Here is a 26,317-nt window from a genome sequence, read left to right as displayed (position 1 = left end):
TAAGATTCCACAACTCCAGACACAGTGTTGCAGCAAAACCTCCACAGAGCACCTCCAGCCATGTACACTGCCAATGCCAGGGTCCATACACCACCAGACCTGGCAGCACACCCCTACCAAGACCACAGCACAGCCTATCCACGTGCTGTCATTCTCTGTCCTCAGAAGATCATTTGACCAACATATTCATGGCCTTTCAAGGCACAATTAATGTTCTTTAATCACTACAGCAGCCTCAGCTATTTGTAATACCTTGTTGTGGGAAATGATCAATAGCCCACCAGTGGGCAAGAGCACTGCTGACCATTTATGAAGCTAGCACACACAAAACCAGCCAGCATGACTCAGCTAAAGCCCCTTAGTAGGCTAAATAAAATTATTTACTTCCCCTAAAATACTTTAGAAGAACATAAAGGTCTTACTTGAAAACTTTAAGCACAACCTTTTAAAAGCAAGACTTTTAACAAATGAACCGCTAGAAGGCCACCATACCCAACAAACCCACCTCTTCCTTTTAAATTATATTTTTATATTATATAATATAATTATATTATATAATTACATATATTATTATTATTATTATATTTTTCCTTGCCCAGGGTTTTACCAAGATCCTTATGCCAACCCCAAAACTCAGTATGGCCACTGTGAGGAAGGTGCACTGCAGGGATGAGACTGTGGAGGGAGTCCTACTGGACCATCCGAGGAAGATTCATCTCTGTTGGATTATGATATACCTAGCCAAGAGACTACAATGCCCTTCCCTGCATATTCTCCCAGAAAACATGGTGAAAGCACAGCTCTTTCTTCCTTGCTGTGTCCCAGTTGGACTTCGGACCCTGTGAGGCCACCACTAAGCCCAGATCCAGTGCTCTGCTTGGAAGCAAATGTAGCAAGAGGAGCATGAAAGTGCCTAACACTGTGTGGACTGATGGAACCACAGGACCCTGTGACTGACAGCAGCTCCCAGAGCACGTCACTTTTGCAATGTTTCCCCAGCACTCCAGACCTCCAGCATGGGTCCAGCCAAGCCCAGGCACCAGGCAGAGGGGGTGCTACATTCCTTCACCAACACCTGGTGTGAAGAATGGAGAATCCAGGAGGATGTCTCTTTGGAGGGGGTGGTGGGAGGCACTGTGCTGTGGAGCAGCAGGCAGCCCCAGGTCATTGGTGCCCTGAAAACAGTGGGAAATCTCTTTGGTTTTCTTTTTTTCTTTTTCCAGCCTTGCACTGTCAGAAAACTGTTCACTGCAACTGTGCAGGTGTGTGCAGTGAGACACTGGCACAAGCTGTCCAGAGAAGCTGTGGATGCCCCATTTCTGGAAGTGTTCAAGGCCAGGTTGGATGGGGCTTTGAAAACCCGGTCTAGTGGAAGGTGTCCCTGCCCAGGGCAGGGAGGTTGGAAGTTAATGATCTTCACGGACCCTTTCAACACAATACATTCTATGATCCTATGAAAAACGTTCCCATGGTGAGACAGGTAGTCTAGGAAGAAGGTGACTAGTTAGGAGTGTGGTCAGTTGCACCACCTCTCCATTGATGTTAGTGAACACTCATTAGAATCCTTTGCTCTCTAATATTTGGGGAATCTGAGCTCTTGGGTTTCCCCCCAGGACAACCCATGGAGGTTCTCCATGGCATCTTCCTATCCTAAGGCCTCCTCTAATGTTTGCAGCACATCTGGCACATTGCAGGCCATGAGAACAGCTTTCATTTTCCTTTTTTTCTTTTCTTTTTTAATTTTATGAGAGTTTTTCCCCAGACCTTCAGTGGGCTGTCACAGTCAACTGGCTTTTCTGAAATACTGCCAAGAAATCCATTCCACTCTTCCAAAATTTTCAGCATTTTCCCTGAAGAACTCATCAAGAAAGTTGTTCTCATGCATATGTTGTTCTGCATATACAGAAGAAAAGACCTCAGCTCACCCTCTTTAGTGCCACAATATTTAAATATGAAACTTGGCTGCATTAAACTTTGGTGACTGCAGAACAATCACAAATTTGGATACTTAACACCTGTACAGTCAGACTTCAGCAATCTTATTTAAGATTCAGATATATATATATATTATCATCATTGGATATTTTTTATTCCATTTTTACAAGCTAAGAAAAAATGCAGGCATTCTAGCTTAATTTTACAACACACCAGACATTCATGAAACAGCTGAAGTGAAACACTCACGTTAGCCATGCTCTGCAAAAATGAAGATTCTCTTCATACCTTAAAATTTAAATGTTACAAAGTGATCTCCAGAGCCTCCATTTAGAGATTTAAATTACCCTCTCAATCTTTCAAGGTATAAAACTCAATATATATATATAAGTACATATTTTAAAATGTATGTGAGAAATCTCAAGCTAACATGTCAGAGGCTTCTGTACAGAAACATAATGCTTAGTATATAATATGATACTATATAATATCATACCACCTCTTAGTCTAACAGCAAAAAAGCCCCTATAACAATAAATTGTCACATGTATTTGTTACTTTTATAAGAATACCTGTCCAAAACAGTGTCCTTTAGAGGTCTGAAAAGGATAAATAGCTAGGTTTCTGAAAACATCACATTAGTGATGCCCAGACTCTAATTAGAAAAGGTATGGGCTAGCATTTCTTGACCTTTTCCTAGGGGAGATATTCACTGACAATCTTGTGGTTATTGGAACCGACAGTTACTGAAATATAACCAAACTAACCCCAAAAGTTTCAGCCTTAAAAGATGGGTTAGTTTCCTAAGTTGTTTCAGTAGATACACTGGATTACTGAAGACTGAAAACTAAAACTCCTATTCCCCGAATGTGGACAGATTGCTGTCTACTGTGGTATTCCAAAGGAACAATTAAAAGGAGAAACAGAACATGAAACAGCTCTTTTAAAACAAAGCACATTATAGATCTATTGATAAACCAGCATTTATATTAGTTAAAAAAAAAAAGTCTATCATTGCAAGGGAAACTTTTCCACTCACACTCCTTAAGAGAATATTAACAAAAATTAATGCCAATACAAGCCAATTAACACATATCGTGGTTCTTACCCTGGTAACTTTTCACTAGTGTCATCTTGTTGTAATCTTCTGATAAAATGAATTCCTGAGGGAGGGAAAGAAAAATCAAAAGAAACATGGCTTAGAGATGTAAAGAGTTTGAGACTGTTTACATTTGAATACTTTACCTAGGTAAGCTCTCCCTTCTTCACAATCACAGCCCTATCTATACTTTTAATAACTTTGAGTACCTAAAAACCTAAATTTTTTCACTTTTTAAAGCTGCCTAAGAAACAATATTATGAGTACTTCTGAATGGAATGGATATAAGAGGAACCATTAAAAAAGAAGTCAAAAAAGCTGACAGAAATGACTAGCTGTGAGCTGAGGTGCCACAAAATGAGGAACCTGAGACCTGGCAAACACCTGCTGCTCAGGACTGCCTGGGCAGAAACCCACATGTGTGCACAGCTATGTGTGCACACGTGTACATTTGTGTATACACACGTATCCGTGTGTGTGCATACACTACACCCCAACCTGAACACTCAGAAAACTCAATATAAATATGTACGAGACCCTCCCAGTTACTCAGTCCAGGCTAGGTACCAAAAATACGTGATGGGAATGGAATGCATTTCAGGTTTCTGTTAAACAGCCTCTCAGTGCTTCAGGCAAACAGAAACCCAAACTTTCTGTGTCCAGGCAAGAGCACACCTATGGGACAGGCTCTGCTGCCTTCGTGCTGCTGTTCAATTTCCAGTATGGCTTTTGCATGACGAAATGATGAGAATGGCAGCTAAGGGTCTGCATGGCAGCCTCAGTTCCTGGAAAAATCCCAGGTGGTTAAACTGACTGACCACCCAGGTGTTCCTGCATATTGTTTTGAAGAGGAGAGTTGCTCAAAACTGGGGAATCAGAATGGCCACAAGCAAACTCCTGCAACATCTCTCTGGAGGAAACACCCAAGCAAAGGTTAGGCTCTGCGGCTGCATCACATGAATTAGCTTTCACAGAGCTGTCAGGTATCTATGTGCATACATCACATACTCAGAGAAACACAAAGTAAAAAATGAAGGAGTGTAAAAACACATCATATTAATAATTTATAGCAAACTACACAGAAACTCCCTGTGCTAATCTGCCTAGAGGACAGAAGAAGTAAAACCTAACTCATTTAACCTGAAATAGGATGGAAAACTAAAATAAACATTACAAATGCAAGATAAGCGAATTTGATAAACATACAATTGTGAAATGTTCTTGCGCACATGCCAAAAGCACTGGAGAAGACTGGACTTCAGGGGCCTACAGACTATGTTTAAGGCAAACCAATGTTTAATGCAAAAGAGCAAAAGACATTCTAACCCCCAACAAGCCAGTATTTCCCCCCAGTTTCCAAACCACAATTAAAAAAGAAGTCACCCTGCATTTTCTGCTGGGTCACTGCAGGTAATCTGCCTGGCCTTCAGCACCATAATTACCCATACACATCATATCTTCTGCTTGTGGAGAGGTTACAGTACTCATCTGTGGAACATCTACATATCCCAGCTTCCAGAAAAACAACTGTGAGGCAGCTATGTATTCTGCTCTCTCTAGGTTTCTGTTCATAAATTTGTAATAAATATGTTCTCTTAAATTGCTCTACTTCATCTTCCTTTCCTTAATCTGCACCACCTCCCATTAGGTTTCCCTGGCAGCTAAGGACTACAGTGGGGGTGTTACTTAAACAGCAGTAAGAAATAAGTTAAGTCAGCTGGATTTCTATATCAGGGTCACCTTAACTCTACAAACCACAGAAAGTTAAAAATCTGCTATAGCTTTCCAGCTACCTAGAGGGGAACCTGTTTTCATCAACCACTGTCTGAAGAATACTAAATCACCACATGAAATGCTTTACTACAAAGTCTATTGAAGCAGGACCCTTTGCTAGAATGCTTTCTGCTGTTGTTACCCAAAGAGAAATTGCTTTAATTGCTGCAACACATGATGGGAAGATACGTCTGCCTTTCCCACCAATTTGGCTGTCCTTGTCTTTGACTGCAGTGGCACACAGATGCTGCTGACTTCAGGTGGGATGTAGAGAGAGGATTGCATTCTCACTTCTATTTGCATTTTTCTCTTAACAAATTTCATGCGGTCATTCTGTTCTGAGACCCAAAGAGTCCCACAGTTTCAGTGGAAGACTGAAAAGGCTTTTGAATCTCTCCATTATAATACAATAAATCAAACGTGCAGTTTGTAAGATGTATCCAAATATTGATTACCACTGTATGCTTTAATACAAACCACAGCTACGTACTATCAATACTCTGCTCCATCCAAAATAAAAACAAATATATTACAAGATAAACACAGTTTCAGATAACCTGGATATTGGATATAATTTTCTTCCTGAAGACTTCTTGCATATAATTTTCTTCTTTGAAAGTAGCTGATAATTTGTGATGCATTTTCTAATCTTTCTGCAGGTCTCCCCGCTCCCCTTTACACTCTCAGATGTTCTTCCATTGCACTTATTGCCCTCTCCCTCTTCAGGCCGAATGCGTTAGTTGCGTCACTAGACAGGTATGTTAGCACAGGGCACCTTGCTCAAGAAATTCATGCCCTATTGCACATACATTGTGTCATCTGCACTACAAAAACACCGACTACATCTCTTTAACATTGTTCCAGCAGAAGCTGGCTTTTTGTCCTTGCCTACGTAGATGTTTTGCTCCTCTCAGAGCTGCTGACACTCGATTCACATTAGGCAGTTTCTTGCTCTCCTTAATGAGCTGGAAAAGCTGGGGTCACCTACACAGCTCAGTCAGTGCTTGTTAACAGAACAGAGGAAGATTTCTGAGTCCTCTCTGAGCCCTTTTGCACAGGAAGGACTGGGACATATCAGAGCACTCAAGATGACAAAACCAAACAGCCTCCTTGTAGGGATTAAAAACAACTCTTCTGGCAAGATCATTCTTTATCCTTCAGAGGTTTTGGAGCTACTTTACTACCTTTTTTATCATACTTAAAATGTTAATGCTCAGTCTTGCCTATTTCAGGTAAGCTTATTATTACAACAGTGACTTGGTACCATGAAAGTCTTCACAAGGCACAAAGGAGAATTCTTGAAGACTGTCAAAATCTAGATGTCCACTGACGTACAAAGACTTGCAACTATTTCTTTGTGTAGCACACCTCCCTCACACTGAAACACATACACCCACCTGGAACTTCTCTTGAGCAAAAGACTTCTCTAAAACCTCATCCTAGAAATAGTATCAGCATCTTGTTCAAATAATTCAGAATCCTTGGCCATGGGTCTGGGTGACACGGTCCAGGAACTAAGGAAGATCCATGCCTTCCCAGAGCTTCAGGTATATGTCAATGGCTGTATCACAAAATGGAGAACTCTCCTTAAGCAACTGAATCAATTTCTGAGTTAATAATTTTTATGTATTAGTTACGCATTACCCATTCACAGCCTAGTTCCCACCCCGCGGAATTTACAGTCTGTTCTTTGATAGATGATGCCATTTTAACAACACACTACAAATCTCCTTATAGGCTTGACTTTATCCTGTTAACACAAGTGACCGACTGCGCTCTCAGGTCTTCCAGAGAACTACAAACATGCTTCAGAAATGGAAGAGAATGAAAACTCTTAAATCTTCTGTCAGACATTACATCTATATCTGTCAGGGGGAAAAAAATGTCATAAATAATGACAGCATTTTCACTTTATTTATTATATAATTTCATTTCATTTCTTGAGGGGAAAAAATACTAAACTCCCCATAACAGCAGAAGGGAAGGTTGTACATCAGCAGATAGACCCTGTCTCAGTCCCAGGAATTCAAAGTACTGTTTATGGTCAAACCTGTAGACAGCACTAAGATCAGATGAGGTGGAAGATGAATTTATCTTAGTAAGTACCATCCCCAAGGGAGAATTCTGAAGGGGTTATTCTGGGGCCCTGTTGTCCTCATGGCTCTGCTTAATGTAACAGCTTCATACAGACATAGGCATGGTCAGCAAAAAAAAGATCAATTTAATTCAACTTCAGCTACCTAAAAACTAAATTGCTCATTTCAATCTCCCCAGAAATGAAGAGAGAAATTTATGCCATTTCATAACGGTTTCTAGGAAAAGTAACATGGGCACATCCAAAGGCATCTCTCCTCTACTGGCTGCAGAACCTAATGATTAACTTTATCTAGGCAATGAGTTTTCACATGGCGAAATGAGGTGGAGACTCATCTTGGCAGTGGATGTCTCCTGTTTATTGCAAGTGGAAGACCTTTCTTCTGCTTCCTGTAGTATCTTGAGAGTCTTGCACCCAGAGCATTTTTCTCCACTTCAGAGCAAGGAATTAATGTCCAGGATAAGGTCTTCTGGCTTCCAAAAGGGACCTCAAGCAGTCCCTAGGATGCCATCTCTTTTCAAAAAAAGGTCTGCAAAGTGTAAAAAAAGCAGATCACAAACTTTTTTTTTACATTAGGTGCCACCACTCTTCAAGCAAGATGCTTATCCAAGATAATGGTGCTGCACAGATGTTTGTGCAGCCCTCATGTTGAGAAGTGACAAAAGGTTAAAAACAATCTCTTCCTCTCTGTAGAAGCAAAAGTTATCGCCTTGTTTCACAAAGAGAGGTGGCCATACAAGCTCACCTCAGGTGGCTTTGCTGGAACTTCTTTCTGTGCCAGGAGTGTTGCTGCCCATCCTTCTCATAATGCAGCATACACATTCCTGAGGTGCCACACTTATAACCAAAATCCAAACAACTTAAAAAAAATTCACATAGAATTAAAAAAGGCATTTTCTTATCTCCATTTACACCTGAAAGTACTTCCTTGCACTGCAAAAAAAAATCATGACTATCAGCTCACAGCCCTTAGCAGGAATCCTTTCTTTTTACCCGAAGTGAAGGTGCAGAATAATTTTCAGGGTTTTATTGGTTTGGTTGGTTTTTTGTTTGGGTTTTTTTTAGCCCTGCACCCAGCATACACAAGTGTGCTGGGCATTACAGAAGTGCTAATGTGGAGCAGCTGACTAATTCCCAAATATTTCAAGCTGCTCAAGCAAATTGCCTGTACTTTCCCTTTGAGGAAATTAAAATAAGGGTACTAAGGTCACCTTGCTGATTAAATTCTGTTATTTTGTGGCCAATGTGCCCTGCTTATGTATTCCTGTGCTAAACTAATCATCATAGCTGGGTCCAGGAAAGAAATTTTATCCTGTCCTCTAGAGGGTGGTTGTAACTCACGTTCAAGTACTTGGGGATGTTCTCTACACCCCAGTATTGCTGGGATTTGAAAATGGGGCTCCTGTTGCTCTTCCATTCCCACTTCCACCGCTTCTTGCAGCACATTACAGTAGTGGCTTCTCTTACAAGTAAGTATTAGGTTTGCTACAGACAAAAACATGTCATCCTTCGTACAAGTTTGTGGCGTGCATTTCCCTCCACCACACAAATGCTTGCAGCTACAGAGGACTAAATCAAGTAACACAGACAAGCACTTCCCCCTTACTATATACTTGTATCCAGAAGACTGGGAAACGAAAAACCCAGCTTAGCAACAAATAGAATCTGCCTTAGAAGTGGCAATATATACCTATAAATACCCGAAGTCATATGTAGATTTATCACCTGCATATCTCATTTACCTTTTTAGCTTCAGAATGGAAAACATTTGACCCCATTTACTCTGAAGCATCCTCTGACTCTTCAAAATAAAATGCCCCCAAGACAAAGACACATCTCCCATCATGCCAGAGTATTTAAATACCTTATTTACAGTTGCCTTCACATTCCTCAAAGGCCCAGTGAAAACAGTGAAAACAAAAGTGCCTAGTAGGACCAGCAAATTTCAGCTACTTCAGAGAGTGGGAAGGAGAGAATTTCAGAGGTGCAGAGAATTCTCTGGAATCTGTCCCATCTCGTAGATACAAAAGGAAAAATCTCCTACAGGCACACAAAAAAAATCTCTGCTACTAGCCATTAATAGCTTTATAGGTCAAAATCTTCACATCTTTAATGGAGCTTACAGGCAACAGCTAAAAGGGTCACACCCCCTTTCCCAAACACCATACTGGCTTTAGTGCAGACAGCTGCCCTTATGCCAGCCTGAAAACACTCATTCAGTTATAAGGCCCATAAGGCAGAGACAACAGCAGCAAAATTTGAAGTGAGGTAAAATGATCTTTAACTGGAAGAGGAATCTATTGATGAAGCATAGGTGAAAAATACCTCTGACACATGACTCTTCCACTCTTCCAAAGTGATACAGCTTTTTATTCATCACCCCCCAAGAAAAATCCAATTAATAAGGTCATCTGCTACCCTCTGTCACAGATCTAACAGACACACTCTTCTTTTAATATCCTACTTCCTTTCCACACATCTACCTCAGATGTTAATGAACCAAATCTCTCAGCAACTTCACTGCCAATTAGAAGCAACTCCTCTGAAGGGAGGGGAAAACAAAATGTGAACTCTGAAGTGTGGAAAAGCAGATAGATATGGAGCAGAAATCCACCTTCTGCCTCTAAGAAGATGATTTTTCCTCCTCTTAATTGCTGCTTTCAGAAAACTTTGGTATCATGTAATTAACAAGTCACTTAAATTTAATAAAACAACAGCTGTTTCTCTGTGTTATTTTTTAAGAAATATGCAAATTAAGACAGTTTGTTGACTTGCCTAATAAATACTGTAAACCCCACTCAATCTCTTTGTGGCAGCTGGAATAAAATTTTTAATCATCTAACATTTTCTACACTACAGATTCAGTTCCACTAGCATTAAAAAGTCTGTCTCCCAAACACTAGCAAAAATATTCTCAACACATCATCACACACATACTTCTCAAAAAGGAACCATTTCAACTAGAAATCTTTGGATGTACTTACTGAGATTGTACCATTGTCTAGACCTATGGACAGCCTTCTGGTTTCCGGGTTAAAAGACATGCATGAACATGGAGCTGAAAAAAATGAACATGTTGATGAAGTTAACAAAACTGCGATTCTCGTTTTCTTGAAGTTCTGGAAAGCCTAAAACTAGCTAACATGCTTTGTGATGCTGTGCAGCATTTTGAGCTTTCCAATAGACAAGAATTAAAATAAAACTGTTCTTGCAATTCATTCAACCCTATCCTATTAGGACATGGAACAATAGATATTTCTTCCTCCAGTTCCTTCATTATGTTTCTTACTAGTTACATATAAACAGACTTTTCATATAAGAGCAATAGTGCTGCTTTGATATGAGGCACCTGACATTTCAGTGTAAGTCAGAGATTACTTAGCTGAATAATTTAGTTTTTTTACATTTGCCTGAACTGTGCTGACAATAAAATAAAACACTACATTATGTCAGAGGCTTGCATCCTGTACCTACAGTAAGAAAATTCCCCAGTAGGAATCAACATATCAGCTAATATTAAGGACTGAGTTTAACTGCTCCCTACTCCAATTTCATCACAGGCAGCACTATGACAGTATCACATACTATGACTGAAATAAAACTTTGTATCTAAAACTACCCATTGCTTGATTACATTGACATTACTCTAATAAACATCAGGATTTATCCTTAAATTGCACACAAGACGGTCACAGTATGCTCCCTCAAGGATCTGGCAGGGTTTGTATCAAGGCTAAAACCAGATTTCCTTGCAAGAATTCAAGAGCTATGCTTGGTTTAATTGAAAAATTGTGAAATTACATTCAGAAAGCAGGAATTGTTTTTACTGCCCAACACAGCAGCATGCAGCTGGGAATCCTGCTGTCCCAACAGAAACCTTCAAGAATTATTTTTCAGGATCAATTGCCAACTGCAGCTAGGATAACAGTAAGAGTGCTTTATAAACCATATTCTTATGATAAATATAGAGTACAGTCAGATACACTTTTAGTTCAGCTTTTTCCCCCCTCTTGGTTTCTACTCTCCTTTGTGATTGGTCACACGTTTGTGTTACTAACAAGCTTGGAGTCCTCTCTTTTGCAGTACTGTAATCCAGTACATTCTCAATTTGAGTAATGTCTCACTTAGGACTAAACAGCCCATACCTTAGCAAATCTTCCTTGATAGTTTAGTTGGCAGCAAAGGTATATGAAGAAGAAGAGAAGAGTCAATATTGACTGTTTAATAAAACTTGTTCCACCTTCAGTACTGACTCCCTCCTGAAATGTTTCCTGAAGGACAAGTAACCATAAACAGAAAGCCCATCAGATCCACATCGAGGCAGGCACCTCAGTTTATTTCTTTCCTGGCAGGGTTGACTGAATTGAAATAAAGAAAAGGCTTCTGTTCAAGGAAACTGACAGAAAGGAAACAATTAAATCAGGCCTAGTAACAGTGACAAAATTGCTCCTTCCTGTACCTTTCCCTTAGAAAAGGCAAACTGGAATCATCCCTTTCAAAGGTGGTGCATTACTATTATATTGAGACTTCTATGCCTGCAGCAGAATAAGAGCTGTAGAAACAAATGGACAGAACCTCCCCCCCAGTTCTAAGCAGAATAAACATCAAAGAATTTTAAAGGCACTTAATGCCAGAACAGGCATATTCTACACAGCAGCTTTTAAATGCTGGACACTGTGCATACATTGAAAGAGCTACCAGTATCTCTGAAGGCAATGAGCAGCTCACAGAGAAAAAGTCTCAGTTAAATTAACTATTTGAAGTATGCTTTTCCCAAACACTCCTGAAGCAAATGATGCAAGCAATTGCTTGACACAATCTGATATTGTGTCAATATCAGAAAAATACAAAAGAAGTAACTTCTGAATTCCAGACCTGTGTGTACACAATCATAGCAGTGTAAAGATACTTATTGTGCTATAATCATTTTCCCAAGGGAACTCTTCAGTAACATGTGCACTTAGAAAAATCATTATGTCAGCACTAAAACTATGTCCATACCAGCTACACTGATGTAGTCAGTGGTGCCAGTTGTAACAACACTGTAGCAGCTTACTCTGGTAAAATTAAAACAATATTCAGGTACTTAAGCACTTAGGCTCATTAAAAAGAGGGGAAGAAAAAAAAAAAAAGGAAAAATAAAACAAAAACCTGAAACCTTAAGATTCTAAGATATTTAAGACCCTTTTAAAAACATATCCAGGAAAAATAACAGCACTCTGAAGGCTCTCTACTTCAGTACCTAGCTATGATTTGGATTTCAGACTGGAAAAAGATTGATCTGAACTACTATAGAGGACAAGCAGGATATTCCTGATGCATAAGTCTGGCTGCAGTCTTTGTCTTAAACATAGGGCAAATACACACTGATTTTTGCCTTTAGAAAATGAAATGTGGAGAAAAAAACCCAATTACATACTTCATGCTCTCAAGAGTGTGTTACTTTTATTAGAGGCTGAGAGAATCAGAAGAGAAATACAGACTTTGTACCTGCAGTTTCAGGGACCCCCCCCACTTTGAAGTGCCTACATGTGACACAGTTCAAGACCAAAGGAGCATGTTTTGCTTTGCAGTTTTTTTACCCTCCTGTTCAAAGCAAAGGGCTAGTTATGAAAACCATCATAACACAAGCAGTGTATTATCTGCACCAAAGACTTGATACTCCACTGCTCCCCAGTACAATAAATCCTTTACTCCATTCTACACCTGTAATAGGGGTTTTGGTTGCATTTGGGTCTTTTTGTGTCTTAGTTTTGATGGTTTTTTTAATTGGAAAAGTTTACTTGACTCTTGACCACAATTTCTTTACCTTTCATAAATTTGTGTCTGATAAGTTGTTTTTTTAATTAATTCTGTGCCCAAAGTGACAAATCTAACCATGGTCACACCTGTAATCAAGAGCACACATCTAACCAGGGTTACACATTCACAGAGGTCTGTTCTAATCAGCTGTTGAGACAACACTGGTGTGAAGGAAATGTATTAGCAAGGTTTCAGCTACAGCTCTTTCCATTTTCATGGGCTAGAGATGATGATCAAAAATGTGGCCACTGTGTTGTCCAGAATCTTCTGACGATAGAATCACCCATAGGCAGGATGTAAAACTTCCCCGATTAGGGGAAATCCTACCTCTAAACTCAGAAAAGATTTATAATCTTGACCTTTTTTCCAGATATTTAATGATTTTCACATTCAGAATGCACTGATAACCCTGTTTGGGTGCAGAACTTGACCAAAGTACATCACTGAATCAACCCAACTCCTCATCCTTCTCATTTCCCAGAGGACCTAGGCTGCAAACTCAGTTATTAAGGCTACCTGATATCACATCATAAAATAGATTGGGTCACACATCACCACATTTAAAGTCACAAGTCATGTTAATGGGGTATCTATAGGTAGGACTGCCACTCACAGTTTGCTAAGCAGCACAAAGGCACCATTGTGCCTACTACATTTTTACATAGAGAACCTCTCAGCAGTCATTGTTCTTTAAACAACAAAACCCAGTATGAACCTAAAGCAGAGCACCATCAGAATGGTGATCAACACAGAAACAGACAAAACCATCATTTCCAGTTAAGCACAGACTTGTACAGATTCTGACTCAGAGCCCTTTCTATGATTTCCAAGCTTAAAGGCATGGCTGATATGGTAATTCATTAATTACATGTAATGTCATTGCTTCAGTTGTTAATTATACCTGATCATTCTTTAAATTGTTGAATAACACAGTATAATTTTAGTATCTCATGCCTCAAAAGCTTACCAGCCTTCGAAGTGAAGGAGTACTGTCAAGTGTTCAAATTTATGAAGGAGCTTTGAAACAGACCCCCTTCAGTGGAACTGGATCTACTCCATCATTTCCACTGAAGCTGTTATTACTGGCAATAACACAGCTTTGCTAAGACCAGAGAAGAACCTAATGAGATTCAAAAATGCAAATTTATGCAAAAACACCACATGGTAAAAGAGAAGTATCAATGCCAAATAGCTAGAAAAGCCATTTCATAACAGTTTGGCTGGGGAAAGCAAACCTCTTAGGACAGGTTAAGGGAACTCAGGCCACTGCTAGTGATCATGACAGAGCTCCACATACTGCCACATCATTAGCTAGCTCACAATAACTTCTTGTGCAAAATCTTGAGCAGAAAGTACCTTTGGGGACTGACACGTTCTTATGAGCTAGTCCATCACCAAAGGAAGATGAGTGGTCCTCCTCTCTACCAAATAATTGTTTTCTTAAAGCAGGCAAACACCATGGCTGCCCTAGGGTCCTAAATTGATGTTCTTGTACTAAAACTTGCACTGATTAAATGTTTTACATATCATGCAACAGATGTCTCTTCCAAATCTACCCATCTTAGCTTAAAATAATTCTTTCTCCAGACAGTATGAATACCTCCAGGAGACCTGAAATGTGTTCCCCAATCTGGATTTAAGGTCAGCTTTACAAGATTCCCAAAGACAGGCTAACCTAGCACATCTGATTGAAGCTGACTGAAGAGCATTAGTATATGCTTGCCTCTGACGACCTACAAAGTTATATTCCTGCACTCAATACAGGGGTTACAGCAAACAGCAAGGGCTGTCATTTCTTCAACTCTCTCTTGGAAAAATGGACATTGATCTGCAGTTTCTCAAAGAATGAACACTCTCTTTGGGAGAGGAGACATAATGGAGGGATGCATCAGGGAAATTTGGTTTTCCACATTTAATTGCAGAGGTAAAATGATTCTGCTTCTAAACTGGAAGAGCTGCCCTCCCTGTCTGGTATCCTCTCTATCATATTAGCTGCCATGGAATATTAAGTTCTTACCAAATAAAACCATTTACCATTGCACTCTAATGTACTGAGCACATACAGTAGGAAGGGCAGAGTGATTTATGCAGGAGATTTACAAAGCTTTATGGACTCCATTAGAGGCAGAATACAAGAATACATATTGAGCTCCCACATTTTAAAATCTATGTTTGCATTAAATGCTCATCCCTTACTAACATGTCTGTATCCTTTTACTGCTGTAATCTCTGATGCCTCTCAGAAGCATTAGCATGTAACTTGGTAAAGCTTCACCAATACCAAGAGGATTGTTCAAGAATAACATCTGAAACAAAGATGTAAGCTTGCAAATGGTCATAAGCATGAAGCTTCATCAAAACCAGAAAAGCCATTTTGCAAATCCACAGTAGATATTGAACATCTCCTTATACTTACATGGCATTGCATGGTATATGCTGGGCCAGTACTGCCCACTGTCTCTCTTCAGCCAGACACGAACTGTTCTGTAAAAGAAAGAACCACAACATACATGTGAGGAAGAATTAAAAAAATAACCATGACTGAACGAAAGCAAAGTGGTCATGATGAATGTACTAGATGTTCTTCAAAATTAAATTATTTTGCTAAGAGGGAAAATAAACCTGTGAACTCCTACACCAGCCTGATACATCTACCTCAGTTCAACCCCTGTAAGGTGATGAGAGTAGACCACTCCTTGGTTCCATGTAGTATTCAACACCTTGGCTGAACATATCTCAACAGTATTTGGGAACAGCTATGGCTGTCCTTTGCCTTTACAAAGACTTGAACATGACTGCTCATTCAACACTTCACATGAGGATTTGGGACACCACAGGTAGCCCAGTAGAGCATTCCTGTATCAGCACTTCCAGTCTCTGCAGAAGCCTTCCCCCTGCTCTCAGGGTAAGCCTTGGCCCACCTGCTGCTTGTTGTTTCATTGTTCTGCTTCAGGAAAACCTCTAAGAAAAAGAAGGAGCTTCTGAGATTTTCAGTTGCTAATTACTGAGATTACGTCCATTTGTGCCAACAATGAGCTCCTCAGCTTCAGGACCTTTCCCTCTCCTCAGTGCATGCAGAGTGCTATCAGAAGAAGCCATGAGCATGAAGAAGCCGAACTCTCATTCTTCTCTGAAAAGGATGACCAAGGTGACAAGCAGCCTTGCAGGTCTCCTCTGCCCCATCAGTTTGGAGTTGTTGTCCTTGAACAGGCACTTAGCACCCCACAGTGCTCCCCACAAACTCATCAGCAGTTTCCTCTCTACTAGAAGATCTTCCCAATGTATCTCAGGATTATTTTTGCTTTCTCAGGATCATATCATACTGTCAGATCCCTGTTACTCAATCCATGCCCTTCAGACACTTGAGACATTTGTTGCTTATTTCCAGAGCAGAGGATCTGGACTGATGTACCATCTGGGTCATTAAATATTTATTATGTCACCTTTCATTGCCATTTTCTTGTTTTGGTCCAGTCTGAAGCCTCTTTGTAATTGAAGTTCTCTCTTAACTTCAGTTTATCAGTTAATTTCATCAAAACATGTCTAGTAACAGTGTCAACAGTTAAAGCAGCATTAATGTCTTTCTTGTTCCTGCATAGCCCACTGTCACCTCAATTACGGCCACCTGTTACCTGCCTTATTGTTCCTCTAATCCTTATGACACCCAACGTTAACTAGAAAATTCTCCATATAACACTGTATTCCACTCTTTATTGATTTACACTGGATGTTTTCTCTAGAAAACATAGTTATCCAAGACAGCACCATGTTAGCATAGCACAATAGATTTCGACCCATCACCCACTTCTATTTAGCCTTTTCCACCAAAGTTACTATGCAACAGCAGATACAGGAGGGATCTAAAAAAGCATTGTTTCCATAACTTGTGCTTGATACTACTAAGGAAAAAGAAACAAGCAAGAATGGCTCTTTCTAGTACATAAACCATGTAGTACATAAAACAGCTTATGGAAAAGACTATATGATCATTTCTACTGTTACCTCATTTTATTAAAAAAGCAGATTGCAGCCCTCTTTAGTTGGTACAAGTTCAGAGCAAAACCATAATATAATAAACATAATATAAATATAATAAATATAATTAATTAATTATTATAATATAAATTGATCTAAGGCATTACATACACAAACATAGTCTGAATTGAGATGCCATGCATAATAAAGCAATTCCAAAACTAGGAATCTGTCCTTCAAACTAAAGGCTGCACCATCATGGCTGCCTGTATTGCATATATCCAAAATCAGGTTCCTGATTATCTTACCCTGCATTCAAACTCCTTTTGCAGCAAGTAATTCAGAGACCTTGGGTATTTGGGCACTACACAAGCTGAATCATTGTAGAAATATCTCAAGCAGACACTTTGACACAGTATGTTGCTCTACAAACTAACACCTCACTGGGTTAACAAGTCCCAAGGCTAGAAAGCTTTCACAAATTACTGAAAACATGTAACATTCACTATAATTATCTCTTAAGTCTAGTGGCCTTTTTGTGTTGAACACAGCAGCAGCTCTGAAGCAAAGCCACCAAAAATTTTATAAGGCACAATTCAGCAGCCAATAACAATGCTGACGTATCTTTGATCATGAGAGGGACAGACAAATCCTTCTGTCATTTCTCCCCATAGCTGACCACAGCTGTTGACTAGAAGCTCCAGAAGCACATCAACCACTCTGTTTCCGAAATGGATGAGCTCTTACAAATGTGTTTGTCCTTGACAAGTGAGGTTACTGTGGGAATGAATGAGTGTGCACAAAAAAATAATGGGATGAATCACAGGGAGCTGAAATAATTCAATATGAAACTGCCCTGAGGAGGTCCACCTGTGAGAGACCTGTCTTTCTTGACCATCCCAATCTATGTATTTGAGTGCTATCAATTTCAAAATCCTCAGGCTTCAACAATGCCTCTCCTCTCCACTCTGAGGCTCTGGCAAATAATAAATCCAGTATAACATCTTACAGATAATTCAGCTTGCTAGGAAAGGACTATGTAGAAGAACAGATCTTTCAAAAGCTGGAGGAAATAAAAAATGAATTTTATTTCCAAAAATGGCAATAATTTGGATGCTTTGGGTAGGTTTTTTAATTGTTTATTAAACTGTACCCACTGCAGAACTACTAATTAATTTAACAATTACATCAATGTTAAGACTTTCAGATGAATGATAATGAAACAAAACATATTTTCTATGTTTGTAAAAAGAAAAACAAACTGCTGGAGGTTGTGCTAAGAGTGAAACTACTTTTACTAATATATGCCTTTTCTATAGGTACACAGTATGCTCGTTTCTTAGTGTAGTCAAATATATTTTCATTCAAGGGCTAAATCATGGGACTAAATGAGAACTAAATGAGAAACAAAGCATTCTAAGAATAAAAATACTATGAAAAGATGTCATCTAACTGTAAGGTGTGCAAAAAGGAACATAACCAGCACGTCAGTTCATGTAACTCTTTAGAGAAATAACTATCTCCCCACTAAATGATTTTAAATAAAGGAAAATAAAAGATCTTGTAAACAATTTATTTTATAATTAAGGATGATTACTCTGCATGTCTTTAAAGCAAACATTTAAAATTTATATTAAGCATTATAATGGAATTCCAATATCTATGTATAAGCTCATCTAAAAGCATGAAAATTATTCCTTATGTCAGGAAACGACAATTCAGAGTTTTCTTCTCTTAACATCACTGAAAGAGATAAAACATTTTATTGAAAGAAGGAAAACTGACCTCAGTTCAGTAACCTTTTCTAGCTAACTTTTTCTCAAAGTAGATTTGGGCTAAAGAACAAACCACATCAACTACTCAATCTGGGAGAAGCCAAATGTTCTTGGAAGAGCATGTCCTTTTTCAGCTGCAGTTCTACACGTTTCTGTATACTTCTTTACAGAACACTACCCACTAGATGTAAAACTCAGAGCTTTTGGAGCTTCTAAAGAATACAAAGAAAAAAAACCAAGCATGAATGAAAATAAGCTTTTTTATGGATATCCAGCACAAGGACTACTTGCTGCTTGCATGGTTACTGGACTTAAACAGCACCCACCCAGGTCAGCATTCATTCTTCAGCTGCTCTAAAGTGATTCGGTCAGCATCACCATGGAAATTAGTTGTCCTTTCATTTTGTTGCCAGTGAATTGACTTGGAAAGATTTTTAGAAGCTGTCAAATCGATGGATATTCTTCTAGTCTTTTCATAACAGAGATGATTCATTTTTAAATGAGACAGGCCATACAGAAATAATTTTGCCATACAAAAGACAGGCTATATCTTCATATATTAAGGGGATGTGAAAACTGCATATTTTAAAAGAAAAATTGCTTCTCTCTGTTATGATGAAGAGAATGTGCCTCAAGTCCAGGTGGCTGTGGATGTACCAGCAGGTCTCAAGCACACTGCCAGGCTGTGCAGGTGTGCAGGAGGTGGGCTTCACCTGAGCACCTACTACTCATGGAGGTGCCCATGTCAACAGCAGCACGTCCGCCTCAGCATGGCAGCTCTGTACATCACCATCTACAGAAACTTATTCAGGCACTGGTATCTCATTTATGATAAAAACAATTTGTTCATACAAGCTGAACTTTGTGCATCTAGGCTGCACTGTGCCCCATGAAAATCTGTACAATGCCGCCAGGTTGGATGCGAGATTCTCTATCCCTACTCTGGCCTGAGCAATCACCTCACTGCTGGAAAACTCAGTGTCACTTGGAGTGTTGGAGTTGAGTTTCTGTGAGTGACTCATAGGCAGGGCTCCTTTGTGCCTTGCATGAAATTAAGGCAAAAGACAAACACTGGTGTTGCATACAGTACAGACATATTGATGCATCAAAGCACTGGTCGAAGATGTTTGTATGTTGCAATACTGTGAAATCCGTGGTAGGGAGATTCATTACCTCAAGAACCAAGATTCCTATAACACTCCACTTCTCCAGAATATCCATAAACCCACCAGTTCTAGTTCTACAGTTTGAGTGAGGAAATCGAATATATCAGTTTCCCATAACAGATCCTTCCTCTCCTGCTCATTTTTTTTCTTTTTTCCTTTCTCACTCCTGTCTCTTAAAAAGTTTCTCTTTGCTGAGATGCACTTCTCTAATATTATCACCTTCATGCCCCAGACATACACCAGAGTATAACAGAGCAGAGGTAACCCTCAACACATACAATTTACTATATTATTTTGTAGGTATTCTTGGGCTTCAGGAAATTATTTTAAATGGCATTTTAATGTATTCCTTATTGTTTATACCTTGGACCATATACTGCGGCATTATTTTCTCTCATCTTGCTGAGTGACGGAGACCAGGAAGCATCAAATGAGATGTGAAATTATTTTTAAGTTTTTATTATTTTATCATTTTATTCTTATTTGTAGTGAGGACAGAAATTACAGAGGTATAGAAACTTTCATCTGTCACTTTCTAAAGTCATCAGGCTTATTCAGAGATCCTTTGCACATTATATCTCCTTGGGAAAGGAGGGTATGTGAACAGTGCAAATGACATAGTTAAAAATAAACATTTCCTACTGTCCGCTGTTCTAACTACAGAACTGATTTAACACAGTTTCAGAACAATTTTGAAAAAGGAAAAACAACACACCAAACTATTCTGGAAGGCCCTTTAAAACACTCCTCCAGCTATTTATTGACAGAAGAAACAAAAAGATATTAGGATAATATTATATAAGGGTTAGTGCAATCTGTGAGGTTTCAGGCATACCTAATGGAGTATTAGCACATATTCTTACCATCAGTACACTGAAGACTTCTTTAGTGTTGAAAAGAAACTCCACCTATTCCTAAATATCCAATAACAGATACTTCAGAAGTATTCAAAAGACATGTCTCTCTAGAAACTAAACATCTGCATTTGTGACAGCAAAAGCTCTACCTGATGCCAATAAATAAATGTGACAATAGTAGCATTTGAAGTCCAAGTACACCACTGACGCTTTATTGCCTTTAGCAGAGACACACTGTCATTAGAAGTAGGATAAAGAAAATTATTTAACAACTGCATTAAACTGAATTATACAATACTAAAAATCCCCCACCATCTCCAGGGACTTTTGCAGGCAAGAGATGTGAAGAGATTCTGACTTCCACCAGTTAGTGACATGGAACCCTACTGTGAATAAAGTATTTTTCATGCTTAGTGGCAGCTCATGAACCACTGCCAGTGTACTGGAACCAGTGATGAGGAGTTTCATCTCTCCAATAACTTTTGAAAGAAAGTATATGAAAGCAAAAGTCAAAACCAGAACCAGTTTCTGGGTCGGCTCGTGTTTCAGGGAAAACAAATAGAAATGCAATAGTAAATGCCAAAGCCTCAGGCAACAAGAGGACTTTATCTAGCAGTCCTTATCCTATGTCCACTAAATAAAAAGCAAAAGAAAAATCAAGACAAAACCCCAGTACTTCCACACCACCCCCACCAAACCCAACACCAAAGGCCCAGGGAAGTGAATGACTGTCTCTCACTCAGACTCACCCATATTAATTCCCACAGAACCTATCACACAACTGTGATGGAGGATTCTGCATAGACCCTGAAATTTTGGGGCACATTCCAGGTGCTACCTTGTTTTCACCAGTTTTGATGAACAAATGTGTGATTTAAGCTGAACTAATTAAAGATTAACTCACTGGACCTTTTCTGAGACTGTGTACAGCTATACAGCCACAATATATGACTGATATAAAGCTATTTAGAGAGCATGCAATGGAGGTCCATAAGGATAGTGAAGGGTCTGGAGGGGAAGCCATATAAGGAGTGGCTGAGGTCCTGTTCAGCCTGGAGAAGACTGAGTGGGGACCCCAGAGCAGTCTACAGCTTCCTCTCAAGGGGAAGTGGAAGGGCAGGTACCGATGATCTCTTGTCTCAGGTGGCCAGCAATAGAACCTGAGGGAATGGCATGAAGCTGAGTGAGGGGAAGTTGGATATTAGGAAAAGGTTTTTCACTGGAACAGGCTCCCCAGGGAATTGGTCACAGCACCAAGCCTGCTGAAGTTCAAAAAGCATTTAGACAAAGCTCTCAGGCATGTGGTGTGATTCTTGGAGTATCCTGTGCAGGTCCAGGAGTTGGACTTGATGATCCTTGTGGGTCCCTTCCAACCCAGGATACCCTATGATTCTATGATCACTGTAGATCTGGTCTAGGTTCTTTTGTATTACAAAAGAGCAGGTTCAGTTTCTAAAATAAAGTGCAAGAGCTACAAGTTCAGGAAAAGGGGAAAATGTGTGGGGAAAAGATTAGAGAGTTCTGAAGAACGGACTTTATTTCAGGGCTGTTTTAGAGAGGTTCTCTCAGCAGCGATTTCACAAAGGCATTTCTAGAGGATACAACAGCCTCACTGTAACCTTGGTCTGTAACTCACCATTGGGCTTCCTATAAAATAAAAGCCTTTTGAATAATAACTGCACTCCTTACTCTGTATCTCTCAAGCCCTGCTATGAAACCATAGGAGCAGTAAGATCTGACTTCAAGAGGAACCTGGGCCAGCTCCCAACAGCCAGCATCTTTGACATCCTGCTGTTGTATCCAAAACACTGCTGCCATTGTCACCAATCCAGCAACCCTCACGCACTAAGCTCAGAAGCACCAGAGAAACAGGATCATGGCAAGGGAGGTGAACCAAGCAAGGCTTGCACACAGTCCTGGATGTGAATAGCACAGGGAGCACACCAAAACACACATGGTGGTTGCTGGATCTGGTAGCAGCACCTCAGGCACCAGCTGTGTGGGAGGGAGGAAGGAGTCTCATGAGCACTTGAACATTCAAGTGCACTGTCAATTCCACCCAGTGATATAAAAAAACATTGCACTAAACAGAGTGCCAAACAAGCAGGCAGATGGACTGAAAGGCAGGATTTTTTTCACACAAAGCTTACTAAGCAGTCAAACCACGCTTTATAAGATGCTTCCCCATTTAATTCATGCTGCTAAACTAAATGCAGATGCACATTGCATAATAGGGAAAATGTCAATGTTTTGGTAGGTTTTATGCAGCTAGAGGATTGCATAGGTTTCTCAGGGTGTTATATCCATCAGTTATACTTGGACCTCAGAGAAAGTGACACCAATTTATTTAACACAGTTTTGGTTTACATAGAAGGCTTTTTGAGTATTTCGTGGGAAGTGACTAGAAAACAAGGATTCATAGGAGACAATCTCAGGAGAAATGAATATTTATGACTCAAAAAAAAAACCATGACAGCTTTACTACGCAGCTGTGAAACAGTTTCCACCCATTTTTCAGTTTTCTGGACAATGAGAAATGCAGTTCAGTGATTTTTCCAGTTACCTGAGTACACATGCCCAGGAGCAGTGCAAGCTCTGCTCTTCAGGCACTGGACGAAAACCGGATTCCGACCAGTTTCCACTTCAGAAACTCTGGTCAAGTAGAGACCCAAAAAATGAACCCTAAGTCACAACCACAGAGAAATACTCCGTTATGTTGAGGTTACTAGAACAAGGTTCAGAGAGCTGGGCTGCCTCAGGTCTTCAGCAGCTCCACAAAAGCAGTTGTCATCATGTGTCATAAGAAGCAGTGCAGTGACTACGTCACATTCCAGCAAAAATGCTGTAGGGAAGCTAACTTATTCTGCAAATGCAGGTAAATGCTGGGCTGGAGTTCCCAGTAAGCATCAACCTTCAGCCTTGGAAAGTATTAAACAACAAGTGCTACATCATGCTGGGACTTCTTTCCAAGCAAAGTTCCAAAATTAAATACGTCATTAAAAACTGTGCATCAGTCTTCCTTACAGATCTTCGGGGTAACAAAATGATCTCCTTCACCCATACCCCACCAAAGGATTTTACTTCCAGAACAGATGCAGCTTTGGTGCTGCCTGTACTGATCAATTCCTGTTTGCATTCAGGAAGCATAAACACACAACCTTTTGAAGGTAATTGCATTGGTTAATTTAATTATTGCAATCCAATTACTTTCACCTCCTTCCCACATTCAAATGTTTCAGTAATGGAAGTTATTAGAAAGATCCTCATTAGATTAAAATGCAGGCCTGCTATGCAATAAGTGACTCAGTGGAACCATGCTGGAGTGAGCTGGGAGTGAACAAGAAGACGGGAGGGGACACAGTTGGGACAGCTGACCCCAACTTACCAAAGGGATATTCCATATTATATGGTGGTGTGCTCAGCATGTAAAGCTGGGGAAGGAGGAAGGAAGTGGGGGATGTTTGGAGTGATGACATTTTGTCTTTCCAAGTAATAGTTACATATGATGGAGCCCTACTTTCCTGGAAACGGCTGAACACCTGCCTGCTGATGGGAAGTAGTGACTGAATTCCTTGTTTATCTTTGCTTGTGTGCCTGTCTTTTGCTTTGCCTATTAAACTGTCTTTATCTCAAGCCCTGAGATAAAGACAGGTTTTTTTTACTCTCCTGATTCCCTCCTCTATCCCACCATGAGGGGACTGAGTGTGCAGCTGTCTGGTGCCTAGTTGCTGCCTGAAGTTTAACCATGACAAAATCCCAAACCAAAATCCAACCCCCGTACCTGTGCTGCATAGGTAAATTCCTTAGACAGTAAATAGGACAATCAGCTGGTCACACGCAGCTGAAGGTGCTGAAAGCTTATTGAAACACCCTCTATAAGAAGAGATAGGCTTTTGGTTTTTAAATACTGCTGAACAATTACAGCACTGTTTTTTCAGAGACAACAAACATATCTACTTGGAATGCATTTGTGTGCTCTAGGCCACACCAAAGTGCCTCTGGAAATGCTCTCCTTGAGGCATCATCAAGGACTTTCTGCAGAGGAATCGCATTTCCAGTTCCTCCAGCTGAACTTGAACAATTATTCATGAGTGATAAAATGTTCCCTCAGCTTTTCTGCTCATTGCCATTTTCCTCTCAGGGCAGCCTGACTCAGAGATATTTTCCCTGTCCTCACACAAACACAACTCCTGCAGGCTTTGCTCTTCTAGAGGAGGTAAGAAGCCTCTGACCCAGCAGGACAACTTTGGCTGGGGAGTTTCAGTACTCTGGGAAGGAAACCAGAAAGGCCAACAGAAGTAATGCCAGCAAAAAGGGACAAAGAAAGCAGGGCAAAGGTACACAAACACAACCCTGTCCTGAAAGGTTTGTACAAAAGCTGCAAAGGAACTGCAGCCCTGAAGTGCTTTACGGAAGGCTCTCAGGTTTCTTCTTATCATGCATACTGCAGAGTGTGTTGTGAGGTGCCAGCAAAGCCCAAACCTCTGACTCCGTAATTTAGAGATGATCTGGCATTTCAAGGGCTTAAATGACAGTCAGTTTGTCATCTCTGCATTCCTGTGGGGGTTGCATGGGGAGATGGAAATCAACAGAGTTGAACAGAAACCATCTTCAAACTGGTACTGTGAGACTGAATATTCCATCCTAAACTTTAGGTTTTATTACTTACAAAATTTATTTTTACAAAAATCTATCTCAAACATGCAGTGCCTCTTTATATCCAGCTACTTCTTTCATGTGGCCTAGTTGTAGCTTTTCAATTTTTCAGCATTCAACTTCATACTGTAGTAATTTTATTCTATCATGTTTACAATAGTTAATAGCAAATTTCAGTGAACATCCTCTTGCTCTCCTGTTACAAGACTAGATTTTCTGTTGTCTCTACCTTCTCCACTGGTTAGTTGCTGGGTATACTTGTATCATTTTTTACATGCCTCTTCTTTAAGGTAATCAATCTTTCCAGTCTCTTGGAAGAGCTGTTCTTGTATTTTGTTCCCCTTACCTGCTTTCCAATCCCTCTAATGAGGCAATATCCTGTCTGAACTGGCATCTTCTGTACTAAATGCAGCAATCCAGACACAGACAAACCTGTTAAATTATAAGAGCATTATCTTTCTTTTCTTTATGCATCTTCTTCCCGCATGTACCCTAGCAGCATTTATTTGCAGCAGTTGTATACGGTTTTATTCGTGCTGGCAGGATTTAGAAACTTACAGACTATGGATGAAAGAGAAAAAAATATATTTATCAATATTAGATTCTCTTTGCAATACACTGCTATCCGCTTGGTAAGTTCTCCTGCACTTCACATCTCTCCAGACCCAATCAGCTTATCTGCTAATTTGGGTTAGGCATCTAGTCCAAATCATTAGGGGAGGGAACAAAGGATTTGTCAGCCACAGCCCTCAGGGGCAATCCCAGAACCATGTGTTTCTGGCAAGAGAGGTAGAAAGAAAATTATAAAGGAGAGCAATAGGCAGAGGCTATCAAATACCAGGATAAACCTTGACCATTTGCATCAAACTTTCTCCTTGTGAAGACAGGACAGGAAAGCCATGTCTATTGCAGAAGCATAGGGAGGACAGAAGACCGACTCTCCTCAGGTACAAAAAAATGCATTATTTAAATATGTGAAATGGTGCAACATATTGCAGTGCAGTCCCGATAGGAGACCACTGCTTAGGTGACTGACCAAACCAATAAAGCCTGTAGCAACTTCAGTTCAATTACCTAGTTGTTGTCTCACTGGTAACTTCCGCTTTGCTATAAGGGACAGAGATTCTGGTTCATGGCAAAAGCAGCAAATATTATAAAAACCTCTTTGCTGGCACCTTATTACT

The 26,317-nt window shown here is 39.9% G+C and overlaps 1 protein-coding gene across 1 annotated transcript in view; it reads right to left on the bottom strand.

The window, feature by feature from the left end:
- WDFY2 (WD repeat and FYVE domain containing 2) overlaps nucleotides 1–26,317 on the bottom strand; it is a 65,508-nt gene that overhangs the window by 18,631 nt on the left and 20,560 nt on the right. The window contains exons 2-4 of the mRNA XM_042014327.1: nucleotides 15,121–15,188; nucleotides 9,887–9,960; nucleotides 3,044–3,098 (exon numbers count right to left, since the gene is read on the bottom strand). Of these exons, the coding sequence (XP_041870261.1) occupies nucleotides 3,044–3,098; nucleotides 9,887–9,960; nucleotides 15,121–15,188 (197 nt within the window). The remainder of the gene's footprint in view (nucleotides 1–3,043; nucleotides 3,099–9,886; nucleotides 9,961–15,120; nucleotides 15,189–26,317) is intronic.

This window comes from Corvus kubaryi, unplaced genomic scaffold (genome assembly GCF_017639235.1).
Source record: "Corvus kubaryi isolate FWS band 111438036 unplaced genomic scaffold, C.kubaryi_AGA036_p1.0 split1-65, whole genome shotgun sequence".
In the NCBI taxonomy this organism is placed as follows: Eukaryota; Metazoa; Chordata; class Aves; order Passeriformes; family Corvidae; genus Corvus; species Corvus kubaryi.
The sequence above is the reverse complement of the archived record's forward strand: the minus strand, read 5'-3'. Positions and strand labels throughout refer to the sequence as shown.